We start from the raw sequence: 27,498 nt of genomic DNA on the forward strand, positions 1-27,498 counted from the left end.
AGGCGCTTATGCCACCAAGCTATATCCCCGGTCTGGGGATCATTTTAGATTTAAGCCGTAACAATTGGTTTATCCCAAAGCTACCCCATCTGACACAGAGGAGATGCCTGACTTAAATTTCACAAGCTTCATTTATCTACTTTATGGAAAGCGACCATAGTGAGGTAAAGGTTGAGGCAGGGAAACCTCTAGGGAGGCTCTTTCGGTGACCCATGAGGTGATGGCTTGGACCAGGGTGGTGGCAGTGGAGTGGGAAGCTAGTCGGGTTCTGGATATAGTCTGTGAAAACAGGGCTCGCCCGTGGAATTTGGAGTGTTAGAGAGGAAGGACTCAGTGAAGGTCCTCAAGAATCTAAGACTGGTGGCAAACCTACAGCATGCGTGTTGTTTTTCTTTTAAGACAAAAGATGCTAAGGTATGACTTGTTTTTTTCTAAATGAAAACCTCAGTATTAAGGTTTAATCACAGTGTTGGCACTTTATGATAAATAAGTGGGTTTTGGGTTGTAGTTTGGGTACTGTCTCTAAAAGGGTTGCCATGGTCCAGGGATATACCTCAGTGGCACAGCGCCCGCCTGGCAAGCGCAAGGTCCTGAGGTCAATTCCTGGTACCAAAAATAAATAAATTAAAAATAAATAAATAAAAGGGTCGCTATCACTGATCTGGGCTGGTGTTAGACTTGCTGATTATTGAGATGAGGAAGTCTGTATGAGGAACAGGTTTGAGTTCTAATGGTGGTTATGGTGGACTAGGAGTTCAAGGTTAGATATGTGGATTTTGAAGTACCTGTTAGGTATCCATGTGGCAAGGCAAAGAGCGTACTGTAATTTTTTTGAGAACGCTATAATTGTATGTATGAGTTCAGGGAAGACGTCTTGTTTAGAGATGAAATTTGGGAGTCATGTGACATCAGAACCTGAAGGAAAAAGGGACGTCTGAAGAAGTCACTATTTTTTAAAAATAATTTTTATTTATTGTGGAAATTTAGATTTATAGAAAAGTTGCAAAGATTATTAAGGAACGTTCCTGTGTCCCTTCACCCATGTCTCCTTAATGTTAATAAGACCATGAATTTATCAAAGCTAAAATACCAGCATTGATACAGTATCATGAATTCGGTCAGCTCTAGACTTCATTTTCGTTTCACCAGTTTGAAATCACTAACTGTAATGTAAGGCAGAAGTTCAGAAACACTTCAGGAATCATTGAGTGAGTTTTTTTGACTGTTTTCTCCTCTCCCTTTATAGGACTAATGGCTGAAGACTAAATCAACATGGCAACTATGGTTCCACCAGTGAAACTGAAATGGCTCGAACACCTGAACAGCTCCTGGATCACAGAGGACAGTGAATCTATTGCTACAAGAGAGGGGGTTGCTGTCCTGTATTCTAAACTAGTCAGTAATAAGGAAGTAGTACCTTTGCCCCAACAAGTTTTATGTCTCAAAGGACCACAGTTGCCAGACTTTGAACGTGAGTCTCTTTCAAGTGATGAGCAGGACCATTATTTGGATGCCCTTCTTAGCAGCCAGCTGGCACTAGCAAAGATGGTTTGTTCCGATTCTCCATTTGCTGGGGCACTGCGAAAACGACTGCTTGTACTCCAACGTGTCTTCTATGCACTTTCTAATAAATACCACGACAAAGGCAAAGTGAAACAGCAGCAGCATTCTCCGGAGAGCAGCTCTGGTTCAGCGGATGTCCATTCTGTTAGTGAACGTCCTCGGTCAAGCACTGATGCACTTATAGAAATGGGTGTTCGAACTGGTCTAAGTTTGTTATTTGCACTTCTGAGACAAAGTTGGATGATGCCCGTGTCGGGACCTGGCCTTAGTCTTTGCAACGATGTTATTCATACTGCAATTGAAGTTGTGAGCTCTTTGCCCCCCTTATCTTTAGCAAATGAAAGCAAGATTCCTCCTATGGGCTTGGACTGCTTATCACAAGTAACAACCTTTCTTAAAGGAGTAACTATTCCCAATTCTGGGGCAGACACTTTAGGTCGTAGATTAGCTTCTGAGTTGCTGCTTGGTTTAGCAGCTCAGCGAGGCTCTTTGCGATATCTTCTTGAATGGATAGAAATGGCTTTGGGGGCTTCAGCAGTTGTAAATACCATGGAGAAAAACAAACTACTGTCAAGTCAGGAAGGAATGATCAGCTTTGACTGCTTTATGACTATATTAATGCAGATGAGACGTTCTTTGGTACGTACTATAAATGTCAACTTTACTTATTTCTGTCTCTTTTTGTTTAAGACAAGGTCTTGCTCTGTAGTCCAGGCTGGCCTCAAACTCGAGGTGATCCTCTTGCCTCAGCCTCCGAAGTGCTGGGATTGCAGGAATGTGCCATGATGCCCAGCTATAAATGTCAGCTTTAAAGTTTGTAACAATTTTGGGGAAAGTCATTCCAGCTTTTAGTGAATTAGTGGTAATAATAAATGATTTGAAAGTTCTGGTGTTTGGTAGGTTAATTAAATATTCATGTACTTTGCATGAAAAAACTCGGTCATGTTGATAAACAGGGAGAGGCCAGTTGGTACAGAATTAAGACCACTGGATTAGGAGGCAGGTTTATGGTTTTAGTTTCAAGATTTATGTGATATTTGGAAATATTTTTTTTTTTTTGGTACCAGGAATCGAACTCATGACGTCAGGTTTGCCAGGCAAGCGCTTATGCTGCTGAGCGATATATCTGGCCTTTGGAAATTTATTTAACTTCTGTGTTTATAAACTCACGTAAAATGAGGGACCTTGCCAAGTTATTACGGAAGACTTTCTAAAACATTTGCAAGCTGGGTGTGGTGGCGCACACCTGTAATCTCAGCACTCAAGAGGCTGAGGTGGGAGAACGGTTGCAAGTTCTAGACTAGCCTGGTTTACAAAGTGAGCTCAAGGCCCGCCTGAACAAGACCCTGTCTCAAAAAGACAAAAAAAAAAAAAAAAAAAAATTTGCAATTTCATCCTTCCCCAATTTTATTAATCACTTACAGTATAACAAGTGTTAGTCCAGGGCCTGGGGTTATACCCCTATGGATACAGTTTGTGTTCATAGAGCTAAGAGTTCAGTAGGGTAAGTCAGATAATACGTATATAATTTGAAGTAGTGAGAAGTTCTAGGATGAAAAATAAAGGAGGAGCAGGGAATAGAGAGTGACAGGCTCAGGGTTTAGTCAGTGTGGTTGGGGAAGGACTCTGAGTTAGGACATTTGAGTAGAGACCTGAGAGAAAGGAAGCGATGAGCTAAAGCAAGAGTCTGAAAAAGGTGTGCTGTCAGAGGAAATTGCTTGACTGTCATAACTTTGGACACCATATTAGAGAATAAACCACAAAATATAGTGTAGTATATAGTAAATTACAAGAAATTTTAAGACTGACATGTAATGTCGTGAAAACCAAGGATAAAAATTTAAATATGAAAAATACTAACTTGAAAGGTAAGACTCAAATACTTTTAAGCTGACCTTTTAAGGTTACATTGTCGGTCTACTTTTGGTGTCCTTTATTGCCAAATTTTAACTAAGGTATTTATTCAGTTAAAACAACTAAATACATGTGGATTATGTGTCTCAAACCTTCTTCCCTCTAAACAAGTGCAGTGCTGAGCAGAGCTTTTGAATTAATAGCAGTGTTTTCATTAAAAAACACTATGTTGAATTTATTTTTAAAACGGACATTTAAAAATGTTACTTGAGTTGTTTGCATTTATGAACTCAATTATAAATACTGGGCCATTTTTTACAAAAGTTTTTTCCCGTGTTTTGTAATTTTATCATATTGAAGTAGTTGAAGATCTTCGATTATAAAAATCTATGAAAATTTGGATTTCTCAGTGTTACATAAATGTAGGACAAGACTCTTCAGATAACAGCTGGGGTAGGCAGTTAGCCCCTGTTATGTTTTCTTATTCTCGTTTGTACATCTGTTTTTCTGATTTTGTTTCCTGATTCTTAATACTTCCTAGTAACATTCTTTTACTTTAGAATTAACACTTACTTACTGCTTTCAAACCTGTAGTGTTAATGACCTAAATAGTTTATCTACTTACTGTCATATGTTAGTATTTTGTGAAAGTCACTTAATTCCTCATTTTGCAGTCTATTTATTTTGCATTGTCTTTGTTACATAAAAAGTATTGAACTTTTTTCAGTACTTTTGCTCAGATTGCAGGTGTGATGGCGCACACCTGTAGAATCCCGGCACTGGGGAGGCTGAGGCAGGAGAATCATGATTTTGAGGCTAACCTGGACTACAAAGTTAGATCCTGTCTCAAACAATCAAAATCAAACCAAAACCAAACAACAAAACTCCCCAAAAGATATTAACACACAATATAGTTATATGATTATGTACTTGCCTATGGTATATTCTCTTCTTGGGCAAAATGCTACATATTGAGTCAGAGGCCTTCTTCCCCCCTAAACCTCTAAGGCCTTATCCTGTAATACCCTTCCTACCCCAGGAATCTAGTCTACTGACTGATACTGTAAATTGCTCTACAAACCTAAGAAATCTTTACCGTAAATGTATATACCTACTTACACAATGTTTTATTCTTCATTTAATTAGCCTGTGATATTCTAATCCCATTGTTTTTCTGGGCTTCTTTCCTTTACCTCTCAGTACTACCTGCAGTAAGGGGGGAAGAGAACTCACTTTTGTTGAGTGCCTGCCGCCCAGCAGGTGCTTTACCTGTGCAGTCTCATTCAGTTACGCTGTTAACTGTGAGGCAGATGTTAATTACCCTGGTCTGGAAGATGAAACAGCTGTGGTAGCTTGGATTTACAAATACATTGAGCAGCAGTGTAATGTAACATGCACTCCTGATTTAAGCACATAATAGGTCAGGCATAATGTTACGTAATTCCTAACAACCCTGAATCTGTCTGCAAAGCTGATGATTTTTCTGGCTGTTCTGTGCAATTTTTATCATGTTTATGTTAAATTGATTCATTTTTTTTCTATTGACTACCTTAGAGTAGATGTAAAATATAATACATTTATTTCATTGCTGGATTTTAGCTTTATCTCTCCTGGACTTCTCATTCCTGGACAAAATACCAAGGACACCTAATCAGGAGTCACCGGCTGAAGCCTATAGGGCTCCAAGGCTGTACGGTACTCTATCACATAGCTCCTTATTGGGCCAGTGGTACTCCAGAAAACTACATTGCTTGCCTTGGAGTTGTGGATCTACTCTGGGGAAGAATTCTGTGTGTTTGATTTAACTTGGCTTTCTCAAAGTTACCTCAGGCCTGCATTAGATGTAATTTAAATTAAAAATTCAGATTGGTTTTAGGGGAGAGGAGTGGTTATTTAATTGAATCTTGTACTAGTTATTGCTCCTCGCATAGTGACTGATCGAATCTCTACTCTTGATCTACAGAAATCAAGTTTCTTAGCCTTTACTATGTAGTCGGAGAACTCAGAGAACTTACCATGTGAGCCTCACCTGGTACATTAGACCCCAGGCGTTTCTTGGCCTCAGCATAACTGGGACAGGATCTAAATTGTAAGATAGAGGGAGAGGCACATAAGCATCAGTTAAGTACCAAAGTGTAACAAAGTAAGTTCAATCTGTGAATTATATTTATTTGTGTGATTCTTAAACTCAGCTACACAGATACATATTTGAGTAGGCAAATATAAAATACTATGTTTAAATAAAAGTGGGGAGAATAAAGTTATTCATATTATAACATAATGTACATCTTCAAATTCTAAAAAGTAAATCAGAATATGAATTCTTCTGGCCTTTGATGCCACTGGATGTTTACTGGGCCCTGTGTACCAGATATCGCTAGGTGCTGGGTTAAAAAGCATCCAAGCCTGCGGGGCCAGGGATGTAGCTCAGCGGCACAAGAGCTTGCCTGACAAATGCAGGGTCCTGAGTGTGATTCCCCATACCATTAAAAAAAATTACTAAGTTGCCCAGGCTGAGCGTGTCTTTGGGGCTGGCTCAGTGGCACAAGCGCCTGCCTGGAGAGCACAAGGTCCTGAGTTCGATTCCTGGTACCAAAAAAAGAAAAACAGCATCCATGTGTTTAGATAGTTCATGATTTAATGCAAGAGGGAGGCACACACATTTCAAATTAAAGATAATGGACTGACTAGTAAAGATCTGCATTGGGAGGGGGGTTATGGACATAAGAGGTGGGTCTTCTGAGGGAAGGATCTTGACATTAGTTGAAAGGTAGAAGAAGAAAGTTTGCCTACTGTCAGGAAGTGCATGGGTAGGAATAGCTTGGAAAGGGAAAACAAAACTCACAAAGTGGCCAGGGTGTCGGGGAGCAAGCTCCTGGATGTGTGGAGTAGAATGGAATGGGATAAGGCTGTGAGCTAGGCAGGCCCTGTATCCCATGCTGTGCAATTTAGGGACTTAATTTTAGGTAGTGGAGAGTTACTGAAGCAGTTTTTCTGTAAAAACAGAACCGTAGGGCAGTATACTCCCTCTAGTCGTATGTCCTTGTCTGAATACCTGAGACAAATGTCGGGGGAAAAGGTATCATGTTATTTTGAATGGTAGTTACTTAAGCAAAGTTAATTAAATGAATACTTTTAAAATCACAACTTTGTTACTTTAATTTTTACTTGGACTGTTATACTTCCTACCGTACATTACAGTATATGAAGTTACACATTTAATGAACTATATTTTGCACTGCTTAATTTCTTTAAGAATGCAGTGTTAGCTGTTTCTTATTATGTAGCATACGTATGAAACACAATACTAACAATTCTGTGTAGAGTGAATTGTAGTGATGTCTGTAACTCTGACTAGAGTGGACTCATCTTCAACTAACTGACTTTTCTTGGGAAAGAAAATAAACCAATATTCTGTATTACAGAGAGTTTGCAGAGTATTTTATTAGTTAGGGTTTTTGCTTTATTTTTTTCAGTGTTGGGGATCACACTTAGGGCCTTACACCTGCTAGCCAAGTGCTCTACCACTGAGCCATACCCCAGCCTTGGTTTAATATTTTTAAATTTAGCAAGAATTTAATACTCCTAGTATTTTCTCTTTTTCAGTGTACATAATCTTAAATAATTACTGCCGTCAGTTTGGAGATCTTAGTATGTGTTAGAAAGTGTGCGAAGCGTACGTGATCTGTTTGTCTGCCCAATCCTGTGAGGACATTCACCCTTCAGTTACAGCAGCAGTAAGTGGTGGAGCCCAGATTTAAACCCGGCTTGCTCACTGTTGCTGTTTTCAGCATTGTCCCAGACAAGCATAAAAGAGGGATTATGATGGCTTTGGTGCCAGCTACCAGAAAGTCACAGCAGTTTGTTCCTCATCGCTTGGTTTAGTGATCACGAGAGGTGGCCGCTAAATAATGGAGCTGCAGATCACAATTGTTTCCCCCAGAAGTGCTGTGCAGCTAATTAAAGACTTTAGAGAGGTTGTGCCAAAGTATTGGCTGCTATAGCAACACATTGTGTGTCTAGGGACCGGTTGTTTTTGGGGACGCTCAGCTTTGTGTGTGATTCCAGCCCTCCAACTCAGAGTACGAGCCTCAGAGAGTAGCGTGGGCGTCACCGGGATTTGTTAGAAATGCAGACTCTTGACAGTCGTGGTGCTCACACCTGTGACCCCAGCTACGTGGGGAGCTGAGGTAGGAGGGTCACAAGTGTAAGCCCAGCCTGGGACAGTTTAGTGAGACTTCTTTAATCCCTGGTCTCCAAAGGAAAAAGGTTAGGCTATAACTCAGTGCTAGAATGCCCTTGAATTTGCTCCCCAGTACTGAAAAAAGAAGAAAAAAAGCAGAATCTCAGGCCTGTCTGTACTTACTGAATCAAGATTGCCGGGCAGTTAATATCATTAAAACTTGAGAAGCACTGCCCTAAGTGATTATGAAGAAAAACTGACTTGGCAACAAAAGGTGACCCAGCAATAACAGAAATAGCTAAATTGGGGCACACCTGTAGTCCCAGTTACTTGGGAGGCTGAGGTAGGAGGATCACAAATTCAAGGAGCTTAGGCAATTGGGAGATCCTGTTTACCCTGCTTAGAAAAAAAGAAAGAAAAGGCAGAAGAAAGGAGAGAAGGAAGGAAGGAAGGAAAGAATGAGAGAAAGAAAGAAAAGGAAAAAAAAGACTAGCCAAGTAGAACCAAAAATGTACAGAGAGGAGCATGTGCTGTGATTGGAAGAATCCGATTAGCTATTGACAGCAAGCAGAAGAAGATAGCTAAGAACAATAGTTAATGCCGGGTGGGGGTAACAGAGAGCTTGATGATAGGAAGCTCTACCTTGGGATTTTTGTTGGTGGTGCTGGTAGTTGAAGCCAGGGCCTCATACAGCATAGGCAAATATTCTACCACTGACCTTCATGCTCAGCCCAAGCTTTACATTTTAAATTTATAAACGCTTCTGAGCAATGGGAAAGGGAGCCATCTGGAAAGAAAGAAAATACTGAGCTTCTATTTAGCTTTGCTGGGGTAAGGAAAGGCCATTTACCAGATTCTTTTGTTTGTTTTTATTTTTCTTCTAGTACTAGAGATTTCTTTTTTTTTTTTTTTTTTTTTTTAGCAAGCTCTGCAGTTTAGGCTGGCCTTGAGCTCACTTTGTAGCTGAGGCTGGTCTCAAACTCGCAACGATCCTCCTGCCCCAGCCTCCCAAGTGCTGGGATTACAGGTGTGCACTACCACACCTGACTAGTACTAGAGATTTAACCTAGGGTCTTGCTTTTTATTTTGAGTCAGGGCCTTGCTGAGTTGCCAGTTTCCCCAGGCCGGGTTCAAGTTTTTGGTCCTCCTTCCTCAGCCTTCCAGAGCACTGGGATCACAGGAGTGCAGCACCACACCTGGCTCCATTGCAGGAGGTTTTGAAGGCAGAGGAGAATTGCCAAAAGAAAAGTTCTGCACTGTAACAGCTGTTGGAGAACTCTCTTTCTGTTTTTTTGTTTTTTTTTTTTTTTTGTCTTTTTGAGACAGGGTCTCACTATGCAGTTCATGCTGGCCTTGAACTCACTTTGTAGCCCAGGCTGGTCTCGAGCTTGCAACTCTTCTCCTGCCTCAGCCTCTCAAGTGCTCGGATTACAGGCGTGCGCCACCACGCGCGGCCTGGAGAACTCTAAAGTGATTCCTATTTGCATTTGTGATTTGAGGGTGCTTAATGTGTATATCTTCCCAGAAGATACAGGTTGATAAAAACTTCACAATTATAAGCTGGGTGCAGTGGTGTGTGCCCATAGTCATAGCTGTTCATGTGACTGAAGCAGGAGAAATGCTTGTGCTGAGGAGTTTAAGGTCAGTCTGGGCAACATAGCCAGGCTAAATCTTTAAAACAAAATAAAATGAAAGAAAACACCATAAGTGAATTTTCTTGGTGGGATAGAAAAAGGGCAGATGAGTATATAGAACAACAACAAAAACCCCACAAAACTTGAATGTATTATGAAACTTTAAAAATTCTAAGCTGGATGTGGTAGCACCTTCCTATAATCCTAGCCTTCTGGGAGGCTGAGGCAAGAGATTGCAAGTTGGAGCCCAGCCTGGGCAACTTAGCAAATTAGCAAGACCGTCTATCAAAATAAAAAAGGGCTGGGAATGTGGCTCAGTGTTTCTCGGTTCAATCCCCAGTTGAAAAAAAAAATTTTCTAACTAAACTTTGTTAGAATTAAATACTATGGATATTTTGTTTTGAAAGCATTGATTGGGACTCTATATTTGGTTCAAGATAGTCGTTTCCTTTATTATGGGAATTACAAGGTTATAAGTATAAAATAGTTTGCATTGATGAACGTATGGAACCTTGAAACATAGAATGGAATCTTGCAGGGCATGTGAGTCAACTTTTCCTCTATAGTACTTTTGTATTGTATATCTGCCAAGAAAGTGGTCATCTGATTACACGTTTACAATGTAGTATCTTTTGAAATAAAGCCACAAGTGAAATTCTCACGATTATAGCATTGATAAATCATAGAAAGAACTTGACATTCGTGGTCTAAATATTTAAAGACAGGGAAATTTGAGGTACCATGGCTATAGTTCACTTTATATAGTTCACTTTTCATTAAGGCAATGATTTCTCTCATTGGGCCTTATTATGGCAAATAAGTCCCAGAGAAATTCTGTGAATCCTCAGCTGTGATAGCAAAAAGATGCTTTATTGCTAGTGTAGATGTGAACTGACCCCTGGAACACTGGTTGTGCTGAAACCGAGAGGGGAAGGACAGACTTTTGCCACTCTGAATCATTACTTTCCATGGCTGTGTTTGCCTTATCTGTATCCCTGGGGGCAGGAAGGTAAGGCAACCTGGGGGTCCATGGGTCCATGGGGTTACACCCAAAGAATATCTTATTACCTAATTCCTCCTTTTTGACTATTTCTGGAGTCTTGTGACCCTTTGAAATGAAGCACTAGTTAATAAGGTAACCATAGAGAGATTGGGCCTTAATTTGCCATTTGACTCAGTAACCAGGCCTTTTGTAACACTTATATGTAAAAGTTGGTTTGAGACCGCATGTTAGGATTTGGTTCCACTGCACCCAGTCATGTAAACAGTCCTCAGGGCTCAGTCGCAGAGCACTTGTCTAGTGTGCACAAGACCCTAGACTCAACCCCCAGGGCCCCAAAAGCCAATGAACAAACAAAAAATGAAAATAAAAGCATGTAAATAGTTCTTAAAATAGACATTGTTTTCATGGAGTATTTTAGTGATTTTAAATACATCTATCTCTCTCCTTCCTATACTGTATCCTGCCATGTTTAATTATAGGGTTCGTCTGCTGATCGGAGTCAGTGGAGAGAACCAACTAGAACATCTGACGGCCTGTGCTCGCTCTATGAGGCAGCGTTATGTCTCTTTGAAGAGGTATGTAATCATCATGGCTTTTGCATTAAACATTACTTCATCTTAAGTACTATACATGTACATAGCCATTAAAAACATCTCTTTGGAGAGGAGGCCAAAAATACAATCCAAAAGGAAGGCTCCAAAAGAAGGTGGCCTGAGTGGGTGCCTCTAGCTAGTGTAGTCTGGGCTGTTTTGGGCCAGGGGTGGGAAAGGAACATCCTGTCAATGTATTTTATTTTGAATATTAGATCATATACTGGCAAATTTAATTGAGAAAATTTTTATTAAGTAAAACAGATACAGAAGGACCTACAGACACATGTATGACTTCATGAATTATTAAATAAACACCCTTTTAATCTGTACTCAGGTAAAGAAATAAAATTTTGCAGCCACAGGAGAAGCCCTTTCATGTCCTTGTCATAACTTCTTTCCTCTCTCCTTGAACATCACCACTGTCAGGACTTTTAGACTAATGCCTTCCTGTGGGTCTTTGTAGTTGTGTTGCTCAGGTATGCATCCCTGGACACGAGTTAATTCTTGCCCATTAAAAAGTAGAAAAGTTTGAAATCTCTGAAGTGGTACATTCTTCCTTTTTTCCTTCAGTGTATGTGTCTAGTAGCGTTATTTATTAGACTGTAGATTTCCCCAGTCTGCATTTTGCTGATTGGTTACTCTTGGTTCAGTGTCTTGGTCCTTTGTACAGACTACAGATTAGCATCTGGATCCAGAGGCTTGATCAGTCTCAGGTGTAGTCATTTTGGTAAGCTATGCATGTGGTGTTGTGTTCTTCTATCTGGTTCCATCTGGTTGCGTCTCTTTGTGGTGTTTAATAGCTAGCTTTAATTGATTTGTGGCTAGTTGTTGTGATGGTCTAGTTCTATTATTTCTTTTTCATTTATTAATTAGAATGTTTTTATAAAGAGATGCTTCCCATATCAACTCTTCGATGACTGTGCTATAGTTCATGTAGGAAAGCCAGAAGATTCTCACCACTTGCTTTTATTTTCAGTTTAATGAACTGCCCCTTTATCATACTTAAGCTTGATCAATTAACTTGATTGAAAATTATCATTTTGAACTTGTAGACTTAAACCTGTTTGAGTGTTAATTGTTATTTGTGGTGAAGGTCAGTGTTGCTTTATTTGGGCCTGCTGTCTTGTCAGGGCGGTAATGTCTTCAAGTCTTCTTAAATCCTTTCAACATAGGCTGCCATTACTCTTTGAGAGTTTCCTTGCTTTCTGGTTATAGCATGTTGTTCCTGGCTCACGCTGTGCATTTCTTACCCTGGGCCTTAGCTTGATATTTCTTCAAAAAGGCTGTGGTTTCCTTTATTGAGAGTTGTTGATTTAGTACCATGGTGAGGGTGCTAGCGATGCTTACTGCTAGTGAGTTGGTCACAACTGTTTTTAGGCTTCTGTAATAAGCAGAGCTAGGAAGTTGTGTTGTGTTGCGGAGTGTATGCAGGTGTGGTATGTTTCAAGCCAAAATACCTCATGAGTTCTAGGGCTATAGAAATTTACTTAGGCTTTTTGTATATTGCATTTATATCTTCTTTCCTTTTAACTAAAACTGCTAATTTTTAGGGATGTAGGGATGATGGAATTAAAAGTATCCTATAATTACTCATTTGCTTTAATTACATTATGCACATAAATGCACACATACACACATATACAGCCGTCCTAAAATAAGACAAATATTACTTCTGTGTAGCTACTGAAAACATTAATATTTTAATGCTCCCCGGTTCTACAAGTAACTAAATATTTAATGCTTACTTCTGGTCTCTATAACCTTTTCAATTGTCTGAAGCCCATTCTCTAGTAAATTTTTTTTTTTTTTTTTGGTTTTGGTTTTGGTTTTTCTCTGGTACCGGGAACCGAACTCACGACCTTGCACTTGCCAGGCAGGTGCTTTTGCTGCTGAGCTAAATCCCCAGCCCCTCTCTAGTAAATTTTTAAAAAAAACTCAGAGGTTCTTGTATGTTGATAATTGCTATGCTTTTTATTACAAAAACTTAGTTTTGGGAAATAAAATCATCAGCTTGCTTTTCCTCCTCCCTCCCTCTCTCCTCCCCTCCCTTCATCCCTTTCTCCCCTTCTCCTTTTTGTCTGTCTGTCTTTTTGTCTTTCTCTTTTTTCAAGTACTGGAGATTGAATCCAGGGCCTTTGCACTGACATTACCAGCCTTTTTTGTTGTTGCTTCCCAGACAGAGTTTTGATAAGTTGCCCAGGCTGTGATCAGGCTTACGGTACTCTTGCCTCATCCTCCCAGACTGCTGGGAATATTGGCTTACGCCACTACTCCTGGCGTTTTCTTTTTTCTGTATCTTAAGTATGTTTCCTCATTTTCTTCTGGCATAAAGGTAGTCTTTTCTGTATGAGTCACATGCTTATTTTGCTGAGAGGTCCTCTGAAGAATACTTTTTTCTTGTAAAGATCAGTAATTTTATTAGACTCCATCTGGATATTATTTATTCTGGATTTATATTCCTAGAGATGTGGGAAGTCAATATGTTGTTTCAAATATTTTTAATTTAAGGAAAATGTCCTTAAGTTACAGTTTATAGTATTATTTTCTTTCTTTACTTTGGTTGCCTTTGTTAGGAACTCCAATTATCTGTATGTTAGGTTTTTGCCTAGCATTATCATTTATTCTTAAATTTTTAAATATCTTTTTTAGTTTTAATTTCTAAAAATACCTTTGCATCCTTTGTTTTTCATAGGATGTTGTCTATGGTATTATTTACTTCTGGATTTTTTTCTAGCTTAATTTTTATTTTGGAAATTTTTTTCTTTGTTCTTAATTCTTTATTGAATATGCCACCTCATTTTTAGCATTGCCAATTCAAATATGTGTTTTTCATTCTCATCTTATTTCATTTTTCTAATCCCTTTAACCTGTTTTGAAATTAGTTTTCCTCGTTTTGTGGGCATTTTCCTTGTGGCGTGCTTTTATTGTCTGGATGTTACTGTGCTGCTTTTCCCTCGTCTTTTTTATAAGCCCCTGTTACAGGATTTGGCCTCGATGCTTGGTTGGTTATTGTGTGAAATTACTTTTCCTGAACTTTTAGAATAGGTTAGGGTTCAGTGTGTCTCTTCTAGCTCTGTAGACTGCCCTCTTGTTATTCTTGTGTGATGGTAGGAAACAGTGGCGTTTGCCCAGCTTGTTCCTTCCCCACTTTTACCTTCTCTTGCTCGGTTGTTCCTTGCTGTTGTGCCTTCCCGCGCAGTTTCCGTTCCACTCCCAGTACTTCTCATCAGTGTGGAGGCGCCGTTCTAGAAAGGAGCCCTGAGGCTGGTTAATTTTTTAAGAGTTCACAAGAGCTACGTGATTATTTTTAAATATATTTTAAGCTCTGTGAGTAGTTTCTTTTCAGTTTTTTGGAGGGTAAAAGGGTGGGAGGGCTGTGATTTTTCTTATGAACGGCATTATGGTAATATCTTCAGATGAGCAGTTTTAACCATCTTGGCCCCGCTGTCCTTTTGTCTCTAGCAAAATTTTCTATCTTTTCTTGGGGATGCACGGTTTTCACTTACACATTAATTTTGTATGTTCTTAGAACTGTCCTTGTGTTCACTGGAAAATACTCGTCTAACATACACTCTGCTGTTTTGCATTGTATTTAAAGGTTCTAACTAAAATTGCTCTATCTCTGCCCACTCAGTGTGCACGCAAACTAATTTAGTGACTTTTAAAGATTCTTTCATTGTTTTGCTCAGTTAGGCCACAACAAAACAAAACAAAACCAGACAGCACATTCAGAATAGCTGTAGTTAGACTGAAGGTCTTTATTGTATTAAGTGCATACAAGGGAGTAAAAAATCCATTAAAGGGGCTGGGGATTTATCTCAGCGGCACAGCGCCTGCCCGGCAAGCGCGAGGTCATGAGTTTGATTCCCAGTACTGGAAAACAAAAACAAAAATAAAAAAAAAATCCATTAACCTCTAATAAATAAGAGGGTGAAAGTAAGTTTACTTCACAAAATGTGGTAAACAAATAGATGGAAAAAGCTTTGGCTCCACTGATAATAAGGACATGTGAAATTAATGGCATCCCCTTTTTTTTCCATTTAAGTTTGAAAACAAACAGACAAAACCCAAAGCCCAAAACCAAGACACCTTCAGAAGCACAATACCTGTCTATGGCGTGGGTCCTGTGGTGACATCAGTACTCTCACACAGGCCTGCTGGTTAGGGCGAGCAGGATGGCTACCTTGGGTCCTGTGCTTTTGATGGGGAATTTAGATTAAACAACAACATTGTGACTAGCAACAGATTTTACCATTATATTCAACACAAATGGTGAATAAGCCATGACTTTTATTTTGTATATGAGTGTGTGTGTGTCTTGAATTGCTCCGGACATTTACTGTTTTGAAGGATAGTCCTCCTTTTGAACATTGCTGGTGACAATTTTGGGGAACAATTTGTTATAGTACATTTCAAGAATTGTAAGATTGTAGGATTGTTGTCCTTTTTTGATATACAATTCTTAGATTCTCTACTAAGGAAGTAATAAAAATACAGTACCAACTATATTCTTAAAAATGGACTATAAAATAATGAAACAAAGAATTTAAAGATCTTATTAAAGGTAAGTGGTTAAATAAATTATGACTTTTGTACTGAATATTTTTTAGTCATAAACATTAGGTAGACAGTAAATTTTGCATGACTTTCTTTATAGCATTTGTCAGATTTATATAACCATAGAAATGACTATGTAGGTCACTGCAAGTTTAAGGCCAGCCTGGGCTACAATGTGAGTTCAAGCCAGCCTGAACTGCATGGAGAGACCCTGTCTCAAAAAGACAAAAAACAAACAAAAAAGAACCTGTATATGAAACATCCCAGAATGAAAAAAATACAACATTTATTAAGGTCATGAGATTATCAATGGTGGTTTTTTTCTTTGTTTTTAAACTTTATTTTTCTGTAATGCTGTTGTATTCGGTGATAAAATTTGTATTTGAAAAGGTTTGTCTCTCCTTTCTCACTTCTCTTGTGTGAATATCTTTAGTGATTTATTCTGTGTAAGTAACTATTCTGGTTACCTGTATTTGAGACTAGCTGTGTGAAACTAGATGTGTTATTCTTAGGTTCGACCAGTTGAAAGTGGAAGGAAAGGCAACAGTGATTTCAGAGAATATGTACAATGTCTAAACTCAAAATGTCTCGATGCTTTTTTTTGTATTTTAAAATCTTTATAGGTTTGTAGAATGGCTTCAGATTACTCACGAACGTGTGCCAGCCCAGACAGCGTTCAGACGGGAGATGCCCCCACTGTCTCCGAAGCCTGTGAGGTTTACGTGTGGGGGAGCAACAGCAGCCACCAGCTGGTGGAAGGCACACAGGAGAAGATACTGCAGCCCAAACTCGCGCCGAGCTTCTCTGACGCCCAGACCGTGAGTTCCCTGCGTTCCGTACAAATGGCTTTCTGCTTACTTGCTTTATGTTGAGTATTTTTTAAATGAATGAAAATTTTTGATTGTTTATGTTGTATCTATACCATACTGCATCAGTTTTTCATTTTAATAGAAAAATGCATTTTTGGTCTCCCGAATACCTGACACTGTTTCCAAAGTTCAAAAAAGTAAATTGGACTCCAGGTTCTTAGACAGCCTTATGAACGGCAGCAGATTTTACCATTATATTCAACACATGGTAAATAAGACTAAACAAAGGCTAAATGAAGGCCTTAATTCTCCTTTTCCTAGATTGGCATTTATTTCCTTATGGTGATTACTTTGTTTGTTTTATGTCTGTAGCTCAAGCAAGAAATTGTATTTTTGTATTATTTTAATTAAATTTTTTTTTTTCTGAATGACTTTAGAATATGTTTTATATGGTTCTTGCCATAGCAGCCCTAAGGAATTTATAAGAAAATTTTATTTCTTTTCCTTCTCCAACTATAAAATGAGGCTAAAACATTTTACTTTGTTGTCATTCACTCGTGACTTGGTAGATGCCTTAGTTACTTTTCTTGATGCTGAGACAAAATACCTGACACCCAAAACGAAAGGAGGAAAGGTTCATTTCAGCTCACTTTTGTAGAGGTTTCACTCTATAGTTGGCTGGCTGCAAGGCAGGGCGGCGTGGCAGAGGGGCAGCACAGAGGACAAATAGTTTATGGTGGGCAGCTGAGCAGTGACACAGCAGCAGCAGCAGCAGCAGCAGCAGCAGCAGCAGAGGCGACGTCTTTCTGTCCCTTTATATTCTATCCAGGCTACCTGTGTTTTGGGTGGTGCCACCCACACTCAGGGTGGGGCACCCTTGATCCCAACACCACATGCCCTCATCTAGCCACCGTAGAAACTCCCCACACCCTTGAACACATGAGGCTTTGTGGAGACATCTAGATATAAGCCAGAACAGTAGGTAACCTGGAAGGTTAATGTAGATGTGAATCTGAGCTCAAAGATGAAGTCACCATGAAACACTGTTGGTGTTTTTCTATTTTTTGTGTATATTCATGCCATACTCTGCTAACTCTAACCCTAACTGTTGAGCTTCTTTGCTAAAGCTGATGTTAATTATTGCACTTCCATACCCACAGAAGCATTTTATATCATTTTGTTCATTTGTAGATTGAAGCCGGACAATATTGCACTTTTGTTATTTCTACGGATGGTTCAGTCAGAGCTTGCGGCAAGGGCAGCTATGGGAGACTGGGCCTTGGAGATTCCAATAATCAGTCTACTTTAAAGAAGCTAACCTTTGAGCCTCACAGGTCCATTAAAAAGGTGTCATCTTCTAAAGGCTCCGATGGTCACACTTTAGCTTTTACAACAGAAGGAGAAGTCTTCAGTTGGGGAGATGGTGACTATGGAAAACTAGGACACGGAAATAGTTCAACCCAGAAATATCCCAAGCTTATTCAGGGGCCTCTTCAGGGAAAGGTATGTGCTTTCTTTTTATGTTATTAGATAGCAGTGATATTAGAATTAATAGTATCTTTCAGATTTTGATGTATTTCTGAAGATGCTCCTCACCCCTCACCCTTTGACTTATATTTTTGTGTATCTGCTTTATAGTTTATGTATAGAACACTTTCACATACAGTATTCAATTTTAATTCTTTTTTTTTTTTTTCCGGTACTGGGAATCGAACTTAAGACCTTGCACTTACCAGGCAGGTGCTGTGCCGCTCAGCTAAATCCCAAGCCCCTCAATTTTAATTGTTTATGAATGCTTTTAAATTTTTTCTTCTCTTTTTTGAGATGAGGTCTAGCGCTGTTACCCATGTTGGCCTTGAACTCCTGGGTTCAGGTGCTCCTCCTGCCTCGGCCTGCTGAGTATTTGCACTGTAGGTGCACAACACTGCTCTTGGCTCAGTTTTAATTTTTCTCATAAGAATTAATTGTTATTCTTGTGAGGTATTTTCCCTCATTTCACTGATGAGGAAACTGGGAGTCATTCATTGACTGATATTTAATTAGCACTTTCCAAGTGTAAGGCAGTGTTTTTAGGCATTGGACAAATACTCTGTTCTCACAGAGCTTTAATCTTCAGGGTAAATGCAGCTATATAAAATAATTTCAGATAGTTACAAAGAAAAATTGAGTAATAGAGACTAACAGGTGAGCATTATATTGGGGATCAGGATTCCCTTGGAGGAGGTGGCATTTTAGTAGACCTGGATGAAGAAGTATTTAGAATGGTTAGGTAATTGCCTGGGGGTCTCATAGAAATAATTGAAACGATGAGAAATTGAACCTAAATCTGTCTGTCTATCTATCTGTCTATCTATCTATCTATCTGTAAAACAGGTGAACTTATATGCAGTGTTTAGGTTTCTTCATTTTAAGATTGCATTCTTTCTACAAATATTTCTTTTTTTTTTTTTTTTTTTTTGGTTTTTCTCCGGTACCGGGAACCGAACTCATGACCTTGCGCTTGCTAGGCAGGCGCTTTTGCCGCTGAGCTAAATCCCCAGCCCCTACAAATATTTCTTTACATAAAAATCTTTGTGAAATCTAGCTAGGTGTGGTGGCACATAGTTGTAATTCCAGGATTCTGGGGAGGCTGAGGCAGGAGGATCACAAGTTTGAGCTTAGTCCGGACAATTTAATTAATTTAAATTAGTAAATTTAATTAATTTAAATTTAGTCTAGACAATTTAATTAATTTAAATTAGTAAATTTAACAATTTACTTAATCTGGTAATTTAGGGATACCCTGTCCCAAGTGGCGGGGGGAGAGATTGGGGGTAGGGCCGTAGGGATGTATCTCAGTGGAAAATCCCTGGGTTCAGTGCTCAGTACAGAAGGGGGAAATCTCCACAACTTTGGAAAGTCTAAATTTTGATTTTTTACCAGTATTACAAGTGGTGCACTTTTCCTTCGTGAGAGGTTTTCTGACCTGGTTGGCTATCAGATGAAGTTTACTCTGTCATGATGTGCATTACTTTAACTTCTGTAGCAACCCCACGGTGATGGGTCTGGGAACAGTGCACTGTGGAAGCATCAGAGGATACTTAATGACATGCTGAATATTGGGCTCTAAGGAACTTCAGATAAATTATTTGAAATTGGATTTTCTTGGTCTAAGACTTTCTTCTTTCCTTAGTTTCATTACTTATATTCCTTTGAATGCCTCATTTTTATAATATAAATATTGCCAATTAAAAACAACAGTGTGGGATGTGGTGGTGTATGCTTGTAATCCCAGCCAGCGGGAAGCAGAGGCAGGAGGATTCCAAGTGTTAGTCCAGCCTGAGCAACTCAGACCCTGTTTAAAACAGGGGGGGGGGGCGCTGAAGGTATATGTCAGGTGTGTAGGGCTTGCCTAGCCTGCGTGAGGCTTTGGATTCAATAGCCAGTACCACAAAACAAATAACATAGTTCAAGTATGGTAAAGGAAAAGTGTCATACAGTTTTAAGGTGATATCTCACAGATAAAAATTTTAGAAGTTTTTGGCATAGTATTTAAATGTATTAGGTGCTGATTTTTTTTTTTTCCAGACAGTGTTTTGCTGTGCCATTCAGGCTGGCCTTGAACTCGTTTTGCAGCCCAGGCTGGCCTTGAACTCACAGTGATCCTCCTGCTTCAGCCTCCTGAGTTCTGGGATTACAGCCCCTTAACCCCTGCCTGGTGCTGAATATTTTTAATTTAACTCCTATTCAGTTTACTACAGTATACTCCCATCTTCGGAGATTAAATAGATATGAAGCTTTTAGTGCATTTTTTTCATATCTTGTGGTTGCAGTGCTTTCACTTGAGTGATGCCTGCTTTGTATTGATATGCTTTATGTCTTTTTTCCCCCATTCTGCTCATTAATTTTGTAGCTACTTGAGGGTACAGTGATACTATCAAGAATTTAATTGATAGAAGCCTATAGATTGCTTTTGAGTCTTCTAAATTGGTAATAGGCAATCTCTGTTTGAGGGATTATTATTGTACAATGAGTTTTGCTTTTGAGACAGGGTCTTGCTATGTAGTTCAGATTAGCCTTAAACTCACTGTGTAGCCCAGGCTAGCCTCAAACTCACTGTGATCCTCATGCCTCAGCCTCTTGAGTGCCAGGATTATAGCCCTGTGCCACCACACTCAGTTTATAATGAGATTTTCTTGATCAGCCAGAGCTAGAGTTTTTGTGCTAACGTTATATGCAAAAAATTAACTAGGTGCTGTGGGGGGTGCCTGTAATCCCAGCTATTTGGGAACCTGGGGCAGTAGGGTCACAAATTCTAGGTGAGCCTGGGCAACTTAGTGAGAGCCTATCTCAAAGTATAAAAAGGGCTGGGGATGTAGCTCCATGGTAGAGGATCCTGGGGCTCAGTCCTGAGCAGGGGGACGGGTATTGTTCTGTAAATATTGAGGTCTTCCCTACTCTTGAGTCACGATATGATTGGTATTTCTGCAAGTAGTTAGACTGATGTCTTCAGAGCCCCTGCCAGCCCTTGCAGTGCCTTTACCTGGACTGAGAAAAGTCCTCTCCCATGGGTGGAAGCCAGAGTTGATTGCTTAGCAAGCAGAGCATAGGCACTTCCTGCACTACTTAGCAGTCGCTTATGTCTTGTCCTGAGCGTAGCTTCCATATTATGGCACTTTCTGAATGAGCTGTAAATATTAGTGTCTCTAAGGTCTGAGTGTACCGACTGTGTATTTTAGCATCTGTGTGCTCACCAGATTCCCTTCTGTGGACTGCAGGTAGTTGTTTGTGTGTCAGCTGGATACAGGCACAGTGCTGCTGTCACAGAGGATGGTGAATTATACACATGGGGTGAAGGAGACTTTGGAAGATTAGGTAAGTTTCTTTTTAAAAAATTGAAGTTATTCTTATAGAAAATAAAAGTGATTAGAGTTATTGAGAAGCAGTGAGAATAAAGATAAGGCCATTTGTTTTGTTAGTTTTAAGCTCAGTGGGATATAGTTTTATAGAGATAATACCTAGGTTCTGGTGCTGTTATGTAAAATGTAATTAAATCTAGTAAGTTTTTATCTAGAGCTTACTGTGGCCAGGCACTGTAGGTCGTTAGGAATAAGAAACATACCACCATGATCCTGATGTTTGTAATTTACTGGGTCGTGGAAACAAGTAGACACAAGCGTTTTTCAGGACAGGGTAAGGTGAGGATTAGTCCAGGACCGTAAGTAGGACGTTCAGGTGGTTCACTGGTGTCTGGGTGCCCCGGTTTGGGAGCAGCCTGGAAGACTGCTTGAGAAGATATTAGGGATGATTCCACTTTTCCTACTTAATTGCACTTCAAAGTAACCTGTAATGTTTAGTCCACTTGTGCAGTGCTTGCCTAGAGAAAAAGCATTAACACTGCCTCTTTGTTGTGTTTTTCGTCCAAGGGCATGGTGACAGTAACAGCCGTAACATTCCCACGTTAGTAAAAGATATTAGCAACGTTGGAGAGGTTTCTTGTGGCAGTTCACATACTATTGCTTTATCTAAAGATGGAAGAACTGTGTGGTCTTTTGGAGGAGGAGACAATGGTATGTAAAACTTACTTATTGGTTCCTTTGGGCTTTTCTTTTGACTCTTTAAAAAATTTATTTTTCAGTTACATGTTTCTGGTGTAAAAAAACACGCAATGCAGATGAACAGAAATAAAAATTAAACTCTGCTTCTGCCAATATTGTCTTAATATTGTTAACATTTGGTAGGTAAACTACATATATAAATAGACACACACAAATATTTGTATGTGTTTCTATATAGATTTATTTATTTATTTATTTATTTAATTTGTTTTTTGGTCTTTTGGAGGCAGGGTCTCACTGCACAGTTCAGGCTGGCCTAGAGCTCATTTTGTAGCCCAGGCTGGTTTCGAACTCACAGCAATCCTCCTACCTCAGCCTCCCAAGTGCTGAGATTATAGGCATGCACTGTATGGATGTAAAAACTAAAGTAGACCTGTGTATTTCCATAGCTATTTTATAACCTGTTGGATTTAATATGGCAGTTTTTTGTCATTATCTTTTCTGTATCAATCCACATGACTATTAACAGTTTTTAAAAGGCTCAGTGTTTTTATGTGTCTTCAGAATGATTTATAAAACCAGTTTCCAATTGTTAAGTACCTATATGGTTTCTATTTTTTTTCAGTATTAAAAAATAGCATTGCAAACCAGGTGTGGTGGCACACGCCTGTAATGCCAGCACTCAGGAGGCTGAGGCAGGAGGATTATTACAAGATTGAGACCACCCTGGGATACAAAATGAGCTAAAGGTCAGCCTGAACTGCATAGTGAGATCCTGTCTCAGGAAGAAAAAAGCGTTGCAATGAATGACTAAATCTTTGTTTAGTCATTCCTACAAGCAGTGTGAATGCTGTGCTGCTTGTATCCCATAACAGTGTAGATATTAAAAGTAAGACAATTTAACTGGATGTGGTGGCTCTTGCCTGTAATCTCAGCACTCTGGGAGGGTGAGGCAGGAGGACTGCAAGTTTGAGCCTAGCTTGGGCAATTTGGTGACTTCATGAGATCTGTTTCAAAATAAAAGATAAAATTAAGAAAAAATGGCTGTGGGTATAGCTCAGTATAAAGGCCTTGGGTTTACTCCCCAATACCACACACACAAGAGATAATTTTAAAAAGTTTACATTAAAAGTAATTCATAGTTTGGAAAATTACTTGATATATATTCTTGTGTAGAACCTATGGCTTTTTGTTGTTTGTTTTTAGTTTTTTTGAGACACAGTCTCACGGTATAGTTCAGGCTGGTCTTGAGTTCACTATATAGCCCAGGTTGGCCTTGAATGTGTGGTGATCCTCCTGCCTCAGCCTTCCAGATGCTAGAATTACAGGCATGCACTACCATGCCATGCCTTTTTTTTTTTTTTTGGAGAGAGGGTCTTGCTGTCTAGTTCAGGCAGACTTTGAACTCATTATGTAGCCCAAGCTGGCCTTGAACGCCTAGAAATCCTACTGCCACAGCCTTCCAGGTGCTGGAATTACAGGTATGCACCACCACACCCAGTAAGAACCTGTGTATTGTTGAAGTTAGAGATATGGTCATTACTGGGGGAAAAAGAAAGAAAAATACTTTTCCCTGTCTCTTTAAAATGATTTTAATTGCTTGAGGTTAAGATACAAAAGGCTACTAGTAGTCAGTTGGTAACTTTCTTGCAATAGAAATGCGCATTTGTTAATAGCCTTTGTTGTCAGAAATTTACAGCTTTCCACATCTGTCAGGTAAGTGATGTAAAGATTAGAGCACTTCGGGGCCAGCCTTAGTAGTTACAAAAAGAATGTGAAGTCTTTAGAACAAGTAAAATGTTTGACCTGAAAATATGTTTGTTTTTATAGGCAAACTGGGCCATGGTGACACCAACAGAGTGTACAAACCTAAAGTTATTGAAGCTTTACAAGGAATGTTCATTCGCAAAGTTTGCGCCGGGAGCCAGTCTTCACTTGCTTTGACGTCCACTGGGCAGGTGGGCCTGAAGGGCGGCTGTAAAGAGCTACAGTGTATTTCAGGGCCCTTGATAACAATTGTATTTAACTTTTGCAATTAAAAGAAATATGTTTTTAGGCCGCATACCGAAAAGAAGAATTTTTTTTTTTAATGTTTGAAGTATCTGAGAGGGAATCAGGTTTTCTGGCCTGTGTGATCCAGATAAACTTCCTATGGCTCCCCTGCCCTCCCCCGCCAACTCCAGGATTGAACCAGGGCCTCTTACTTGCAGTGCTGTTCCTTCAGCCCCTCCCCCATTCTTTCTATTAAGCTGCTTTTAAAACATCATTTAACACTCAGCATGCCTTAAACTTTTCCCAAAAATCATAGATAGGGGAGGAAAGCCACAGTAGACCTTGATGGAACCAGCGATGTGAACTAAAACTTGAAGAAGGGGATAAAAAAAAAATAAGAGGGTAAAAGAACTCTTCCATGTGGAAATGATTTGGGAAGATTAGGTATTTCTGAGGAACTGGGTTAGTCAGAGTTAGAAGAGTCAGAATTGAATGTTGTCGTTAAAGCTTTTGAACTTTTCACGTGTATATTGACTCTTCCTCTGTTTGTGATAAGGAGGGGCCAGGAGTGGTAACCCATCCCCCTGCTGGTAACGGCAGTGAAAATGTGAGCCCCTTGGTTACCCTCCCAAAAGTGGGAGCCTGTTGTATCTCAGGCAGAGGAATGAAAATGTTTTCTTACAAATCACGGGGCAGATGACCAGCAAAACTGAATTTGGCATATAATTTTTGAGAGCCTGGAATGCCTTGTATCCTAAAAAATTCTACCACAGACTATTCATTGCCTTGTATTTAATTACTTAGTCAGTTTTTCTTTTACGTACTTCTTACCATGGCTTTTATAGTAAGAATCCATGAATTGAAGTCAGAGATGTTCACTTATTTGATGTATTGCCACAGGCCTCACTTGACCACGAAGGGCTCTCTTTTATGAGTGGGGAAATAATTTCTGCTTTGCTGCATGCAAATGATCATGCAGAATGATTGTTTGAATTGAAATTTACAGAGATTATCAAACACTATTTAACCATTAGTTGGTGGTAAATAAACCAGTTACATTAAATTCCAAGGTAACTTGTAATTTATTTACTGTATGGATAGTTATATCCTGAGTACATTGTTGTATTAAATCAAATATATATTTTAAAAAAAAATGAGAGCAAGAAGCACTTTTGAATAATGAATCACTTTGCTTACCATTAAACTTGTTGAGCAGGAGGGGAAGATGAGCGTTTGTTTTTCTCTTAGCCCCCCTCAGTTCCTCAGGCCTCTGCAATGCTAACTTCCCAAGTACTGAGCATCAGTACTGTGTTAAAAGAGGGCATGAACCAGGCATGGCAGGCTCAGGCCTGTAGTTCCGGCTACACAAGAGACTGAGGCAGGAGGATCACAAGGCCAGCCTGGGCAACTTCTTGAGACCCTGTCTCAAAATAAAATTAAAAGGGGTGGGACTGTAGCTCAGTGGTTGAGCTACTTGCCTAGTATGCATGAGGCCCTGGGTTCAGTTCCTGGTATTGCCTCCCACCCCCATTTTTTGCATGTATTTTTTCTAAACAGCCTAATTTGATTTCTAAATGCAAGACTTTTTGGTGGGACGTACTAGGATTTGAATCCAGGGCCTCTACATGGAGCTACATCCCCAGCCCTTCTTAAATTGGGTTTTCATGTGCGATCATGGTTGGCTAAGACAAGTATTCTTTACTAACGCTAAACTGAAGGAACACTGCATGAGAGAATTTCAGGTTAAGGACCTTTCTGAGTGACAGTACTATATTATACTTTTTATTATACCTTTTCACTGCTGCAACAAAATACAGTACCCACAAGTTAAAGGAGGAAAAGTTTATTTTCGCTCACAGATTGTAGAGGTTTAATTCATAGTCGGCTGGCAGAGGAGAATAGTCCATAGCAAGGCAGGCAGGAGGCAGTGACGCAGTGAGCTTTCCTTTCTCTTTCTCTTCCATCTAAACTAGAAGCCTATTGGTTGGTGCCACCCACACCCGGGGTGGGCCTTCTATCTTCTGTAAATCCATTCAGCTACAACCAGAGCTATGCTAATTCCAATCTGTGGGCTCAGCCAGTTACCACACCCGTAACCCACCCTAGATCCAGCTGCCTCCAAGAAGCCTCATCTATGAGCACATGAGGCTTTGGAGAGACATGTAGGTACAAGCTGTAACAATACTTTATGAGTGATTTAGATTTTTAGTGATAATTTTAACTATGTATTATTCTACTTCCTTGTCTTTAGTTCTCTTTTGGGGGGAGTGGGTTGAAACAAGGTGTTGCCATGCAGTTCGGGCTGGCTGTGAATTCACTTTGTAGCCCAGGCTGGCCTCAAATTAGTGGTGATCATCTTGCCTTAGCCTCCTGAGTCCTGGGATACAGGTGTGCACCACCATGCCCATCTCCCTTGTCTTTAGTTCTTTTTCTTTTTTATTTTTTTGAGACAAGGTCTTGCTGTTAGGCTGGCCTTGAATTTACTGTGTAGCCAGGGCTGGCCTCAAACTTATGGCAATCCTCCTGCTTCAGCCTCCCGAGTGCTGGGATTATAGGCATGTACCACCACACCGGCCCTTGCCTTTAGTTCTTAGGCTGTCCTAAAATAGGCCTTTACTGTACTAGGATTTTGTTTGTTTTAAGTAAATTCTCTGGAAACTAGTATATGTACACCTTTTCTGTTTTGTTGAAGACATTTAAACTCTCAGCAGCAGTCTTTCCTAAAGTAATGGGAAACTTCTCCTGGAAGGGCCTCGAACAAGTAACCCAACCTTGATGGATAAAGATAAGAGTCTATATGATCTTAACCAACCCCACCAAAGGGAAAAAAGCACTCAGTTTGCAGTTTGTTTTGATTTTATTCCTTTTGGGTTGCCAGATTGGCATTCATCCTTTTATTTCATGCAACGCTCTTCCCAACAATCTTGAATCAAACAGTAAGCTCTTTCAGTACTAGTAAAAAATTAATGATACTTAAGAACTGTCTGGACCAGGCTGTTTTTAAACATCCTAAAAGTCAGTTCTGTGATTTTTAAATTTCATGTGGACACAGCTTGGCCTAGTCTTGACGGCATGTCCAGTGAGAAACTTGTAAAGGAGAAGATTCTGTGTTATGTACCAGCTCCACACAAGGAATGTAATCATTATGGACTGCAAACATATACTCATAAAAAATAAATTTAAAAAATAGTGGAAAGGAACCTAACCCTTTTAAATTAAGATTACACAGGAAGAAAAAAAAGGCAATATTTCCAGAGCTGCTAAGATAGGGCAAATGTAGTAAAAGGTAAGCCAGTTAGTAGTGGCTGTAATAGAGTCTCTGAGAAGGTTTTTCATTTTTTCTATTATCAGTTTTTCTTTGCAGCGCAGCTCCTTGTCCGACAATACAGTGAGTGTTTGAAAAACAGCACAAAGCAGAGTGTGAGACACAAAACCCAGCACGATAAATCACCACCTTTAAAACATCAAAACAGTAAATTATTTTAACATCAGAAAGTCGTTATTTAGAAGCAAATTACAATCTTGTTTAATAGATGATGTTCCTAAACAATGTAAGTTGACACCCTGATCGTATCAGGAACTTAAATATATTGTATTTTTACTTTTTCAGGTCTATGCTTGGGGCTGTGGGGCTTGTTTAGGTTGTGGTTCTTCAGAGGCCACGGCCTTGAGACCCAAGCTTATTGAAGAGCTGGCTGCCACACGAATAGTTGATATCTCTATTGGAGACAGTCATTGTTTGGCTCTTTCTCATGGTAAGGTCATTTGTCTTT

General features: G+C 39.6%; 1 protein-coding gene across 6 annotated transcripts in view; it reads left to right on the forward strand.

Annotated features, from left to right (window-relative positions):
• Herc1 (HECT and RLD domain containing E3 ubiquitin protein ligase family member 1) overlaps window positions 1–27,498 on the forward strand; it is a 194,748-nt gene that overhangs the window by 46,290 nt on the left and 120,960 nt on the right. For all 6 annotated transcript variants that reach the window (XM_005393785.2, XM_013518840.1, XM_013518839.1 and 3 more), the window contains exons 2-9: window positions 1,247–2,202; window positions 10,717–10,812; window positions 16,011–16,205; window positions 17,388–17,699; window positions 20,954–21,050; window positions 21,602–21,745; window positions 23,564–23,691; window positions 27,336–27,480. In XM_005393785.2, the coding sequence (XP_005393842.1) occupies window positions 1,273–2,202; window positions 10,717–10,812; window positions 16,011–16,205; window positions 17,388–17,699; window positions 20,954–21,050; window positions 21,602–21,745; window positions 23,564–23,691; window positions 27,336–27,480 (2,047 nt within the window). In that variant the 5' untranslated portion in view covers window positions 1,247–1,272. The remainder of the gene's footprint in view (window positions 1–1,246; window positions 2,203–10,716; window positions 10,813–16,010; window positions 16,206–17,387; window positions 17,700–20,953; window positions 21,051–21,601; window positions 21,746–23,563; window positions 23,692–27,335; window positions 27,481–27,498) is intronic.

This window comes from Chinchilla lanigera, unplaced genomic scaffold, assembly GCF_000276665.1.
Source record: "Chinchilla lanigera isolate Chin_1 unplaced genomic scaffold, ChiLan1.0 scaffold00049, whole genome shotgun sequence".
NCBI classification, from domain to species: Eukaryota; Metazoa; Chordata; class Mammalia; order Rodentia; family Chinchillidae; genus Chinchilla; species Chinchilla lanigera.